Below are 14,693 nucleotides of genomic sequence, written 5' to 3'. Positions count from 1 at the left end.
TATAAAAGCAGCAGCAGCAGCAGCAGCAGCACTTGGAAGGAGAGGAGAGAGAAGGGGGAGCTGGCTGCATTTGCTCTTCCTCTCCTCGGCACAAGTGTCAGCTGCGCTCCCCGTCTTTTTAGCCACTGGTGTGGAACGGGGCCCGGCTTGTTGGGGGTTTGAGCAGCGTGGGCGAGGAGAAGCGTGTGTGTATGCCAGTGTGTTTGTGTGTAGGTGGGAAGGGTTTGAGGGTGTGTGTTTGATGCTGGTCGACTCGTGTGTGCTACAACTGCAGCCTCAGCTGCCAGAGAAGTGCCCCTGCGGCTGGGTTCAGGTGCATGTATGATCTTTCAAACTCTCCCTCCTTTATCCCTTCTTTTTACTCTTTTTAATCTCCAGAGGAAACCTATTTTACTGTTCCTCTCTCACACTGTCTGTTCTCTCGCCCTCTGTGTGGCTCAGGGACACTGACTGAGTTAATGAAAGTTGGGACTACTAGGTAGAAACACACTCGCCTCCCTCCTGATAACTGTCATGTTTAAGTGCTGCAGAAGAAAGGCCTCCTGTCTTCCACAGAGAAACACACACAGACGGGAAAACAAAACGCTCGCACACACACAAAGACACACAACAACACACATTGAGAGAATTTGCAATCGCAGGCACACTCAAAAAACACACACTTTAGCAGCAATCCAAGCTCATTAGAGCATTTCCCTCTCTTCGCCCCGCAGGTTAAAAACACTTCATATTAGCCATGCTTCAAACAACCATGCTGGGGAGAGATAGGGGAGAAAACTTACACATTTCCATTATTCATGTTCTTATGCATGCCACAATTTGCACATCCAGCACATTGCAGAGAGAGAGAACATACATTGTATGTTCTTTAAACACACACATGGTTTTAGATGAAAGATGGAGTCAAGTGAAGGCACGTGCAGCCACTGACATCATGTGTATATGAGGCATTATTTGACAGGAAATATAAAAAGGAAAGCCCAATTAGACATCGTTGCTGCTACAGGCTATGGACGGGAAGTGAGTGTGTGTTTATGCACACACATGCAAGTGTTCCTATTAGCGAGAGTCAAAGTTAAAGCAAAGAATGAGAATAAAGAGATGAAGAAAAGTGATGTATAAAGGCAAGGGAGGAACAGAAGAGATGCTATATTTATAATGTACTGCACGCAAGCACTGCTAGCCAGGCAGAAGACTGAGCTTTGAATCAGAGCTATAAATAAACTGTACCACTACTGTACTCATGGCAGATATGAGCCAAATGAATAGGCTTGACCAGGCAAGACAAATAGGACTGTCAAGGAAGAGGGGGGAAGACCCTTGACTGTGGGTTCTTACAGCTACAGATCCCCACGGGAGAAAAGCCCGGAAATATCCTTTTATGTCATGTTTGTGTAAAGAGAGTCCCTCCGCTCCCCCGTGAAAAATAGAGTTGTTCATCTCTCTGTGGATATGAAAGCGGGGAAGAGGTGCGTGAACTTAAACCCACCCTGAGCTGTTTGGCCTATGTGGGATAAGTGATAAGGTAGGTGAGAATTACAGTGGCAATCAACAGGCCTCAACTCAGTTCAGTCATCAAAAGTGAAATCCATCACTGGCAGCAGGTCACAACAATAACTGGCCCAGGGATAAATCTGTGGCTCAGCAGGATGACAACAGAAGTGCCGGCACTTGTCATACAGTGGGCTGCGATGTTAAGTTTCTTGAGTGGCACAATAGAAAGAAAGGGTGACTCGTCTCGTTTTTAGTTCCGGTAAATCGACAACCAATTCTGAACCGATTTAACCTTGAAAATGATCCTAACTCTAATCCTACCATGCATCTGTGAAAGAACTGTAGGGAATAAAAAACGTTATTTGAAATACGCCATCCTCTGTTGTCAACTTCCACTACAAACGGCTGCTCCTTTGCACTCTTCGAACGCGCAAAGCTGCTGGCCGTGACAATGTAAGCCGCAGTCGCCTGTAGAGTTAAGTCATGTCTCAGCTGTGGGAAAGAAATTGTGAGGAAGTGTGTTGTTGTCAACAGCTTCATTAAGAGGGCAGGACATTGTGACCTCCACTAACCCACAAGGCTCATCCATCATTACCGAATGGCCCCTCCTAAAATCATTGGAAATACATTCATATACTGTAACTCCATAGACGTTAGCTTACAATTAAGAACAGGGCTTTGCGCCTCCTGTTTCAGAGCATTTTCTTTTTCCATCTGTGCTTCTGCACAAGTCTCTCCCCTTTTCTATCTCTTCTAATCAACTCTGCTTTGCCCCCTCCTCCCTCTCTGCCTTCTTGTCTCTATCCACCCTTTTTCCGTCACTTCATCTCTTCAGCTATTCTCCCTCTCTCACTCTCTCTTTCATTCTAAACCATAACCCTTAATCTCGCCAAGAGCCAAATCAGCAGATTAGATAGAGAGTGACTCTCGCTCAGACTTTGCCGAGCAGTTTAATGTTCCGTTCAGAGAAAGTCAGAAGCAGATTAAACCCAAGAAATCTTTTTTTCCCCCTGCGTTTTCAATCCTGGCTCACAAGTGTGCAACAAGCAACAACAAATCTTCCTCTGTGCCTGCGGGCTCATTAAATACAGTATTTTGGATGTAGTGAGATTTTTTAAACAAATAATTTTCCTTATTTATTATTCTAAATTCAACACTTTTTACTCCAGAATTTAGACTTTATTCAAATGCATGTAAAAAATACCATTATGAATATATGAGATCTACTTAACTGAAAGAACACTTTGCTAATTTATTCACCTCATTCAGTTCTTTGTTTTGAAACATTTTGTGTGTGTGTGTGTGTGTGTGTGTGTGTGTGTGTGTGTGTGTGTGTGTGTGTGTGTGTGTGTGTGTGTGTGTGTGTGTGTGTGTGTGTGTGTGTGTGTGTGTGTGTGTGTGTGTGTGTGTGTGTGTGTGTGTGTGTGTGTGTGTGTGCGCGTGCGTATGTCTTTGAAACATTAAAATAAATGTGATTTAGAATATTCATTAATATTAACTTTGCATCTTGTATTTACTGCCTGAATAAACAATGTCTTTTCAATGCCTTTTGTAGCATTTATTGCTCAATAAATAACGCACAGTTTATAGAAATTCTTCACAGTCCACATGTCACCACATATAAACTTATGCTGGAGAACGTATTAAAGCTGCCCCAACCCCCACTTTGCTGTGACACATGTGAATAAAAGACGCATTACCTTAAAGGCATTGATTTTGTGGGTGTGTTAATCAATTGTGCCACAGGTTTAATGCATTGAGGAATGAGAGAGAGACAAATATTTACAAACTGACACCCCAGAGAGCGGTAGCAACCTGCCACCATGACGAAAAAGGTTACTTCCACTCGAGGGTTAATCAATCCGTTACACAATAATCAGGGGACATGACAGCACCAGGGTCCCTGGCTTAAACACAGGCGTCCTTGGGCGCATAATGATGATGTGTGACAGAATATTTCCTCCAGGCTGCTGTTTGCCGCGTACAGCAGACATCCATCACAACCAAGCAGAGGGTAGAGGTGCTGGAGACAAGGGGAACGAGTGATGGGGAGGAAGAAATTAAAGGGGGAACGAGGGATGTCGTAATAAAAGTGTGAGGGTGTGGATTGCTGGTTGCCTGGAGAATCAAACAGGAGGCGTGAAGGTTGATGGGGAAGCGGTGGTCTTCAAAGAAACGTGGGCTGCGTGGCTACATGTTTATGGGTAAAAGAAAAAAAAAAAGGCCAGCATTTTTATAGGAAGCGTGTCTGTGTTGCTCTGAGCACACTGACATATGTTGCACATTACATTCAAAAGAGCGTGAACATACACACAGCCAGGTTTCCTCCAGAGATGAAAAACTCCCTGTTTTCCCCTTCCTTAGTTTTTCTTTTTCTTATCCTCCCGTATTTCTCTGCCGCGCTCCTCTGCTCTTTATTTATAATACATTTCTCAGCTGAATCTGAAATGCAGAAACAATTCATTTACATACTGAATGTATTCCCCCTTTTCTGTGACACACTGAGCCTAGACGTATCTGCATTCCTTTGATCTTCCTTGAGATGTCTCTTGATCTAAATGAGACCGGACATCACATACACACCTGTCAAACGGTTCCACCATTTACAGAGCATTTTAAAGCAGAAAACGTTTTCTTTCACTAGTAATGCACATCACAATACCACGAATCAGGCATGATCAAACTATTCTCAATACTATACTATGATCAATACAATTCAATTCAATGCATTATTGCCATTGTCATTGTAATAACACAGTTATACGTGGCAACAAGATGTCATTTGAGCATTTTAACTACTGGCATAGAACTATTAAAAGCACTATCCTATTATCAAGATATATTCCAAACTGTGTGCTATTTAGGACAGCAAAACAACAATATAGTACACAAGGAATCAAGTGCAGCAGTGCACCATTCAATCCCATCTTCTGTGTGCAAGAGGGTCAGGGGCAGTAAACTAGGATGAGTGGAAGGTTGTGCAAGAGCAGCAGCAATGCAAAGTTCAGTTCACAGTTATTACAGTGGCAGAGTGTGGTGTGTGATGATCCATTAATAATTAACACTTTTCTGTTTCAATTCGTGTTTTCAAGCAAAAAAAGTTAAATAATTAGGAGCATCATAAAGCTCAGTGGGTTAAAAAGATTAACTTTCATATAAATTGTAGAAAGTAAGGAATTGCTATGGGGATTTGCTTGTGGCAGTGGGGAAGGAAATGTTGGACAAACTACCTGTCTCACGTTCATCAGCACAGCGCAACAGTGGGGCTTGTGTTTTTCACGCATTTTGATGATGAAAATACAATGTGGCACACAGGAATAAGGTAGATCAGATTTTGGCTAGAGACAGTCCCTGGCAGTAGGATCAATTTTTTTGTTGCTAGTGGATCGCTCTAATTGGATTTGATGACAGTAGGACAAATATAGAATATCAGATGTTTTACGCTTAAAAAGTTCACAAGAGAAGAGATTTATAAGAGTTCCTCTGCACAAATAGGAGAATAGCAAACATATCTGCTTGCTTTATCTAAACCAACTTTTTGTTAAATAGCTAGAAAAAAAACTAGTCAGCTCTCCAAATGGCACTTATTGGGTTGAAAGACTATGGCTTGAATGCTAAATGATACATGGCTAAAAATGAATAAACACCTCTTATCAACTGGTGAATGCCCTACCATCCTTACAGTACAATGAAGCATGGCGGTGGTGGCATTAGCTACGTGAGACTGTTCTTAAAGAATGAGTCAGGACCAGGTCTTTGGTTGAAGGAACGATGGATGCAGCCGAACACAAAAGAGGTCTTTGACAAAAACCTTTTCCGGAGTGCACATGACCTCAGACTAGGGATGATTCATTTTCAGCAATAAAGTGACCGAGTGCACATAACAAAACAATATAGCGCAGCTTCGAGTCCATCAATGGTCTTTTAATACATTTGTGAGGAAAAGGGAATAATCTGTTTGTCCCTGTAGGTTACTGTATGCATGCATATAAAGTACATTGAGTATGTATGCATCTCTTTCTTTCTCCGAGTGTGCTAGTACACACACTCTGTAGCAAACACAGAGTGTGTGCTACTAGTCTGATTGTTAGTGGCAGATCTATCTCTCTGCATTTAATTTTTTCTCTTTGATAAAGCCTGGGGAAGAAGCAGCCATCCTGCTCACCCAGCCCCCACGCCCACAGTTCCCGGTGGGTGGTGTTTTCCTCGCCCGCCTGCCGCTCGCCCACTACTGTGCCAAGCGCGACATGTGACAAGAGCAGCACATGGCCTCCCAGCTCCCCTATTCCTCCGCTCCATTCCTCTGCAGGCCTGCACCCCCCCTTCCAGACTGTCTGAGAACACCCCGCTACAAGATTGGCACACTTGTCAGGTTCCTTCTCGCTCCCCAGCCAGCAACCCCAAATGACTATCTCGGAGGCGAGCGCATGCCTACATCATCCACACATACGGCACATGTAGACAGATATCTGTGCAATTAAAGTCACATACTGTAATACCCCACACACGGCAGTGCAAGTACATGAGCATAAAGCCATGTGCTAGGTCTGTGCAGATCAAACTGTTCACAGATGCAGGGATGTTGTGCCTCTGTCTGATTTTTCATTGCACACACCTTTTTCCGGTGCTGCTCTCTTGTCATTAGAAAAGGGTAAACATGCCAGGTTGTGTTCGTACTAGTCAGATGCAGCCGTTGTACAATTCTAGCTGCGCTGCTGTCCTCCCCTTTCCAAAATCCTCTTTTCTCAAAACCTTTTTGCATCTTTTCCTCTCTCTCCGAGCCACATCCCTCCTCTTCTTCTCGTCACTTTTCACCACAATCTAACCTTTATTCGTCCACTAAATTATTCAATTGCAGTCTCATAAAGATGTTGCCAGTTCTCTTTTGACTATTCACACACAGAACAATTGTGTATATCATCAACATATTCTTTGCATACCTGACAAAGAGGAAAAACTGTCCAGGGACCTTTGGGATGCATACCTCCATCGAACACAGGGATTATGATGTGACGGATGGAATCTATGTGTAAATAAAACATAATTTCCTTGGTGAGGGATCTGAGCATTGAAGACATTCGGTCTCCAGTGTCTAACCAGCTGCGTTAATATTTCAATTACCCTCATGAATAAATGAATTAAATAGGCACTAACATTATTCTTGGTCTGCCTTTGTTGTGGTGGGAGGAAGATGTGACAAGACTCTACAGCCAAAACCTTCTTTTGTAACACTTTCATAGACTGGAAAGCTGTAGTTCCACAGTGAGATATGTAAGAGAATATTCTTCCCTGAATTAACAGTTCAGTTTTTTATTATGTATTAAAACACCAATAATGTAGATTTCTGTAGAAGCCCAGTAACCACTGATGCAGTCGGTGATGTATTTCACAAGCTAGGACTATTGAAATATATTTTCACTTCAGCGATTCTTTGTTGACTTTTTAGGTAATACATCTGAACTCTGATTTTAAGGGCAAACCATGACTGATCAATTGAGTCAACAGAAGAGCTAGACAGAAATCATTGGCTACTGTATGACCACAACTAGGGTAAAGGTAGTTGTAAAGAATTGTTACTTTAACTATGTTTGTTAAAACAAAAAAATGCAGACAATCAAAAAATCTGGGAAAGCAGCTCTCAAATTTGGAAAACTATGAATATTACATCAACTGTGTTTTCAGATAATTATAGTGCAGCTGTCTGGTAATTATCGGGAGGATATCATATTATATGTTACATCCAATATCACTGCTTTTAAAAATCCTGCCTTTGTTAGCCTCTCCCTACAATTCCTAATTTTCCTGCTCCATCTTCTAGTATTACTGCTGCTGCTCCTCTCAGCTTCGCCTCCATAAATTCTAGCTTGCAATGCTTCTGCCATCTGTCACAGCTTATTCTGTGCAGCATCACAGAGTAGCAGACCTTCCTTCTTCAGACGTCGCTGACATTTACATTTGCCCTCTATCAAAGAAAGAAAGAAGAATGGTCATGACCCCCTGGTCCCCTTGCCATCGTTGTCACACATTCTGCCTTGAGGAACAACTGAGCTAACACTGATTCCCCCATCTATGCAACACCACGGACAGCGTGAGTGGGTGAGAGGAACATGCAGGCACTATAACTTAATGCAGAAATGTTTTAAACAATGTTATATCCATCGTGATTATAGAGTGTGTGTTTTTTTTTCACTTTAAACCGTTTCTCCAGCAATCTCCCACATAAATTCTTAATGGGCCTAAAATAGATGATAATGAGAAGAGCCACTGAAAGGAGCCAAATAACAGCACAGTTTCAGAAACTCACAGAACAGGCAATGATGGGATGGAAGACCTGTTCCTGAAAATGTGATTCCTGTGAGCTGAAGAAACCGGCATGAAGGCCTTGTAGAAATCAATAGAAGCTCCCCTGTGTGTAAGAGCAAGTCAACAGAGTACAGAGCAGGGGCATACAGATAATATTTATGTAGAGGGAGGCTGCCAACGACCGCCAGGGACCATGTATAATTCTTATTCATATATCTTGAAAGCAGTTATCTAGTAAATATGAGGGATGCTCATTTAAGACTAAATCCACCAACAGGTCAGCGCTGGAGAATTGTTTACTTTAAATATTTATGCACACAGGACGACTGTGTGTCTTGTTCTTTTTTAAGTTCAGAGGATGTCTCTGAACTAGCTTTGAGTACAGTCCATAGGACATGGTATCATGTGAGGACAATATTTGATTTTCATGGTTAAAGGAGCATTATCGCAAATACAGCAGTAATAGCATAAAACAAGCTGAAATATGCAAAAGATGGGTCGGGGGGAGCCATAACTAAATTTACAAAAAAAAACGGTATAGTGTCCGTGGGGCAAATGCAGCATTTGTCTTTGTTATGATCCAAGCCGGCCCGGCGCTTGCTGCGTTCGATTGCACTCGGAACTGGCAAATCCGACCTCCGAACCGAAAAAAAGGAACAGTAAATTGTAATGTAGCAGTGTTAGGCTGCTTACAGTCACTGAATCGTCCCACTGCGGTCTGCACGTCACACCAACGATCATACATTTGTAGGAGGAAGTTGCAGTTGCTGTTGTTGCCGTTGTGGTTGTTAGAGCAACTGGGTTATGTCAAACATTGGTTAACCCAGTAAGTCTCCACATTGTCTACTCCTCCTCCCCAAGTTACTCAACATGACCAAGCCCACGCAAACTGGACGTGATATAAACGGCCACAGCATCACGGTATTTGGCCAAGCTCTCTTCCAGCTCCTCCTGTCACTCCTGGACCAGAGGACAACTCGCCATGGAGCTGCTCGTCCTGTCTCTCTGCCTGGCCCTGGCATGGGCTCAGTAAGTAGTCAAAGCCACAACACTCCTGCAGTTTTTACACGTTTTTAAATATTTTTGTTTTTTGTTTTTTGTTTTTTGTCAGCTGCTTGTCTAACATTTTGTCTAACTGTGGAGAGATTTAAAACTTTTGCTTATCTTATATAATCAAACACAGTCAACATGTTATGTCACTGTGGGCTACCAATACAGTCTAAAGTGCATATTTGAGAATTCAGTACTGCATTATCATACATACATACATACATCATTAACTGAACTCTGTAAACAGTAGACATGACATGATTTCCACTGTAAGTGGATATTGTTCAACAGTTACGAGTGATTTTAGTGCATGTACGACCACAAAAAGTAAAATAATTGGTTAAGCAACCAGTAGATGCTCCAACTATTCTAGATAGCTTTATTCTAACCCTAATGCTAACCCCTAATGATGCAGCCTTTAAAAAGAGTAGACGCTAGGACTAATGCTGAGGAGAGGATTTATGGTTTTAAAGAATGGTTTGATAAAGATGCTTGAACATTTTATGTGGTGCCTTTTCAAGAGTAATTGCATTTTCAAATTCTAAGCTGATTAAAGTTCTTTTTTTTCCACTTTTGTTTGGTTGCTGTGTATGAATGCACCTTAAATCAATTTCAATTTCAATTTCAATTTATTTAGGATAGCCCCTTGAGATGCAGCATCTCGTTTTCGAGGGGGTCCCCACATACAAAAATAACACAAAGACATACTACTACAAAGATACACAACAGACACAAAGCACACTGCCCTCCCACTTCAACAGCCCCCCAAACCCCACCCACCTTATCCCAGGCTCACAAGAAGTTGGATTACAAATACATACTGCATATGCACGCGTACCTACATATAAATGTAACTGTAAATGTAGGTGTAAGTGCTCACATACACGTAAGCATATACACATAAGCAAATACACATAACAATACAACATCATACTCACAATGCAACATCAGGAGCAACAGAGTGCCACTGCATCAGAAACATTAGCAGCTTGTTCTTAAGTGGGAAAATACATTTGTTCTAAAGATAGGAGGGGATGGACTTTAACACGGGAGGTAAATTGTTCCAATCGGATGGAGCTTTGTACTTGAATGACCTGCGGCCTATTTCTTTATGAATTTTGGGCACTGTGAAAAATGGATTTGCCATATGTCTGAGAGGATAAGGAGATGTATAAAGGACCAGTAACTGTTTTAAGTATGGTGGAACATCTAAGTGGATACATTTATAAAGAAACAAGAACCAGTGAAACTGACGCCTGGGTTTCGGATGAAGCCACTTGAGGGCATCATACATAAGGCAGTGGTGGGTTCTAAATGGACATCTCAAGACAAAACTGCATAGAGAGTTATTTAAAATACTGAGAGGTTTGAGGGTAGAATCAGTGGTGTTTTGATAGACAATATCAGCATAATCAAGTAGAGGAAGTATCAATTGAGTAATAATTATTTTCCTGACTTGAAATGAAAAACAGTTAATAGATCGGTAAAGAGAACCCAGGTGGCCATAGATTATTTTGCAAACATAATCAATATGTGGTTTAAAGGTGAGCTCAGGGTCCAGCCAGAGTCTGAGGTATTTAAATACATTACATCTCTCTACTGGAGCTCCATCACAGAAATGAATATGCAGTTCAGGTGAGTGTAATAAACTATGTCTTGTGCCAAAGACCATAGAACAGGTTTTTTTCACATTAAGAACAAGCCTGTTGTTGTTGGACCAGTGTTGAACAATATTAAAATCATGCTGTAGATTGAACAGGATTTGTGATATGTCAGGATTTGAATGATAGATAACAGTGTCATCGGCATAAAGATGAGCATGGCAGGTTGAACACAATTGACGAAGATCATTAATGAAAATGGAAAAAAGGAGTGGACCTAAAATAGAACCTTGTGGAACACCCGTTTCAACTAACATTTGGCTAGATTGACAGTCATTAACATACACATATTGATGCCTGTTATCCTAAAATGTGTAACAACCTCACCCTCCGAAATGAGAATAATTAAAAATATTTTCTCTATTTCTGTTCATCCAGAACAAGACCAGGGTCAGGACCAGATCCTGGTGAGCTAATTGAAAACATTCAATAATCATTCTCATTTTGATGTTTCTCATCATTAATGTTAACACTTAACATTTCTTTCCTATTTCACCTGCCCATGATATTCTGTAGCTATCCATAACCGTTGTGAGGGCATTGAGATGGACGCTGTTGCTGTGAATGAAGAGGGACTACCATACTTTTTCAAAGGTTAGTTGCTACACTTAGAGGATTTGTGGTAATTTACTATATAACATTGTGTGTCATTTCACATTCACTAAGCAATGCTTCCTGTGAACTCCATCCATGTTCTGGTGTCCATACTTACTGTCAGATGACCATGTGCTCAAGGGCCTATATATCCATCCTGAGGAGACAAAATGGACCTTCGCTGAGCTGGGCCGCGTAGATGCTGCTTTCAGCATGCACAGGGAGGACAAACAAGCTGACCATGACCACATGTTCTTCTTCTTTGTACGGTCCAGTCTTTGGTTGTGCAAACACACAGTACCACTCTGACCATGCACAAACCCACAGTGGACAGTTATTTATACCAATCTGTAATTTTTAACTGGTGGTACTTTGATGCAGGACACCAAAGTCTTCAACTACTACAAGTCCAAGCTGGAGGAGGGCTACCCCAAGGACATCTCTGAGGTCTTCCCTGGCATCCCTGACAACCTTGATGCTGCTGTGGAGTGCCCCAAGCCAGATTGCAATGAAGACTCTGTTATCTTCTTCAAGGGTTAGTGCACATTTTTGCCCTCCTCATTGTGAAAAAAGAAAAATGACTTTTCTGAATGCTCAGAGTCTTGAAACACATCTCTAACATAATTGCTCGTTATGGCTCTTTGTAGGAGACAACATCTACCAGTACAATGTCAAAACCAAGGCTGTGGATGAGAAAGAGTTCAAGTCCATGCCAAACTGTACATCTGCCCTCCGTTTCAATGACCACTACTACTGCTTCCATGGACACATGTTCTCCAGGTTTGACCCTAAGACTGGTGAGGTGCCCAGCGGTTATCCCAAGGAGGCACGTGACTACTTCATGAGATGTGACAAATTCAGTAAGTGAAAATCATATCTTCATAAGATATTGACTGGGATAGGTAGGAATCAATGGTGGCCCGGACAAATGTGGAGAATATTTATTTATATAATTGAGTAACTTCATGCTTCTCCACCGTGTAGGGGATGGGAGCGACCATGTGGAGAGAGAGCGCTGCAGCCATGTTCCCATTGATGCCATCGCATCTGACAACGCTGGAAACATGTTTGCCTTCAGAGGTGAGATCGGCTAATTTTGCGTTTACAGCCATCCGGCTCTTCTTCCAAACTCTCCATGGCGGAAACAGTTACAACAGGCAAAACCCTCATTGAAATACTGCTAATCAATCATTCAAAGTTTTGCAACAAGCATGCAATTCAGTACTCTTCATTTAGGATCTTAGTCAGTCAGGTCCTAAGTGTTCATCTTGTTTTGCAGCCAAACACTTCCTGCATAGAGATGCTGGTAATGGCACATGGAAGGCTGACACCATCAATAGCACCTTCAAGGAGGTGGACAATGACGCGGGCACTGCCTTCATCTATGACAATAAACTTTACATTGAGGGGGTAAACTAAAGAAGACACACACACACAGATCCTGTCGTCTTTTCTTCCTCTACGCTTAAATCACATGACTTTCTTCTGCCCACCTCAGTTTAACAACGTACACGCTTACCAAGTTGCTGAGCCCCACACCCACCTGGACACCTACCCTATGTCTCGTTATGATGAGCTGGGCTACCCTGGCACCTGTGATGCTTTTTTTGTCTGTGAGGATCATCACGTCGCTTACTGTATCAGGGGTAAGGGCACAATCGAGGGTCAACATTAGCAAGCATTAGCGTGGGTTAATCTGTCATCCTTCTGGAGATCTCCACAACTTAATACATCATCCACTCATGTGTCTTCCTACCTCCTGTCCTCCAGGTAATAGGATCACTGATGTGGATCTGAGGGCCAGCCCCCGCGTTGCAGGCAAAGCGCGTACAACGGACATGTTCAGAAGGGTTGACGCTGCCATGTGTGATGCTACAGGAGTCAAAGTGCTCATTGACAGCTACTTTTACCACTTTGCAAGCCCCATGGAGATGGTAGCTGCCAAGGCCCTGCCTGAGAAGCACATAATATCCCGGGAGCTTTTCGGCTGCGATCACTAAGAGGCTCGCCCAACAGAACGTCACATACAACAGAGGAAACGTACAGGAGGTCCTTAGTTACCAGTCGCCAAGCAGACACATGCAATATTTCACACTAGTGGTTTCCCGTCTGTGTTTAACCTCAAAATAACCTGCTATCTGTCGTAAATCTCTCTGGAAGGGTTTTCTCTATTCATAACCAAGCTCACTGGTCCTCCATGTAAAAAGTGCTACTCAAGAGTTTAAGGGTCCTCCATGTTTGTCTGTGATTTCCTGTTGTGCAGTGTTGTAAAATTGTATTTTACATATAAATAAACTCATAAACTAAAAAATGTGCCTATTGCTGCACCTATTTAAAAAAAAAAATTAAAACATTTATTTTTAACAATAATTATTTTGTTGCATTTATTGAGATTCATAAAGAAATACTGACTCATTTTGTTTCATGGTTATATTTCACACATTTCCTGTGTCTTTTTGACTGAACAAATTCACTAATTTCCTAAATATCACACACAATGAGGCCAACCCACTATTCTCTGTTAATGTACACGTGCAGTGTGTAGGCCAGGTCCACGATTCTGGTCTACCTTTGATCATTCAAGATTATGATTTTTGGTGTGGACCGACTGTGACGCTCTGTGATCACAGCTACAGCACTCCGTGGGACACATCATGTGCATCCGTGTCATTAGTTGTGTTTGTGTTAATCCAGTCAACAGCACCCATGACGGATGTCTCCAGCACATACAATTAACAGGTTTACCAACCTCATGAATAAATGCACAGCCGTGTGCACACTGCCAACTCTAATTGATGTCCCCTTTTCACACAATTTGCATACATTAGACAGTACTGCATTGCCAAAGGACCCTTTAAACATTTGTCTGCCAAGGCCGAAAGGTGGTAACGTAACTGCATCAACAGAGCCATGTAAAAATGGCTTAAAACATTTAAGTATCATTTCTGTTTTTCTTTTCTGTTATCCCCCACAGGAGATCCTTATGGTTTTAATGGCTATGCTAATCGCTAATGTTCCACTAGAATACTAATAAGGGTAGTAATTAGTGTAACATGGGCTGTAGCTCAGCATGGACAAGAGTTGGTTTTTGCCTTTTGAAGAGCCTGTAAAATGGAACTAAATCGCTGGCAGGGAGTGGACGTTTTAAAATTAGCATTTAGTTTTGTTTGGCAGATGCTTAATGCTAGCAAACTTTCAAACACTAAAAGCTACTGCAACTCCAAGAATGTCATAGTTAGCAGACCTTTTTTGTGTCCTATCCATCAGATCAAAATTAGCTAACCTAACACCATGTTGGCCAATGGACAGCTTGTTTACAAAAACATCAGCACAGGGCTGTGATAGCTCTGTCTATGTGAATATAAACGTTGATATGAATACGCCTTGGAGTAATGTCCTCCATCTGCCCAGATGGCCCTTGGAATTATCTGCTTTACGTGGGATAATGAAATCTCACTCACTATCCAACTGCTTTCTATTGAATTACCGTGATAGGCATCCTTCCTTCTCACAGCTTGGGGTGTCATCTGCCCAACCAGTGTTCAGCACTCATTGGGCACATCCATCACAGACAACTGAGGCAATAAAAGC

General features: G+C 42.1%; 2 protein-coding genes across 4 annotated transcripts in view; one reads left to right on the top strand and one right to left on the bottom strand.

Annotated features, from left to right (window-relative positions):
* The window catches only part of gabbr2 (gamma-aminobutyric acid (GABA) B receptor, 2), a 163,655-nt gene extending 154,994 nt beyond the window's left edge, over positions 1-8,661 (bottom strand). For 2 of the 3 annotated variants that reach the window (XM_083982251.1, XM_083982252.1), the window contains exons 1-2: positions 8,491-8,661; positions 6,435-6,517 (exon numbers count right to left, since the gene is read on the bottom strand). In XM_083982251.1, coding sequence (XP_083838377.1) covers positions 6,435-6,517; positions 8,491-8,542 — 135 coding nt within the window. In that variant the 5' untranslated portion in view covers positions 8,543-8,661. The remainder of the gene's footprint in view (positions 1-6,434; positions 6,518-8,490) is intronic. The other variant, XM_083982253.1, reaches the window with a different exon arrangement.
* Positions 8,652-13,406, top strand: LOC310993781 (hemopexin-like). Its single transcript, XM_083982258.1, has 10 exons — positions 8,652-8,826; positions 10,887-10,915; positions 11,025-11,102; positions 11,227-11,366; positions 11,484-11,637; positions 11,750-11,962; positions 12,087-12,182; positions 12,382-12,512; positions 12,601-12,748; positions 12,873-13,406. Exons 1-10 carry the CDS (start codon positions 8,780-8,782, stop codon positions 13,100-13,102), a joined length of 1,266 nt encoding a protein of 421 aa, XP_083838384.1. The 5' UTR covers positions 8,652-8,779; the 3' UTR covers positions 13,103-13,406.
* The last annotated feature ends 1,287 nt before the right edge of the window (positions 13,407-14,693 follow it).

Source organism: Trachurus trachurus (assembly GCF_905171665.1).
Source record: "Trachurus trachurus genome assembly, chromosome: 11".
Lineage (NCBI taxonomy): Eukaryota > Metazoa > Chordata > Actinopteri > Carangiformes > Carangidae > Trachurus > Trachurus trachurus.
This window is presented reverse-complemented; position numbering and strand designations above follow the sequence as displayed.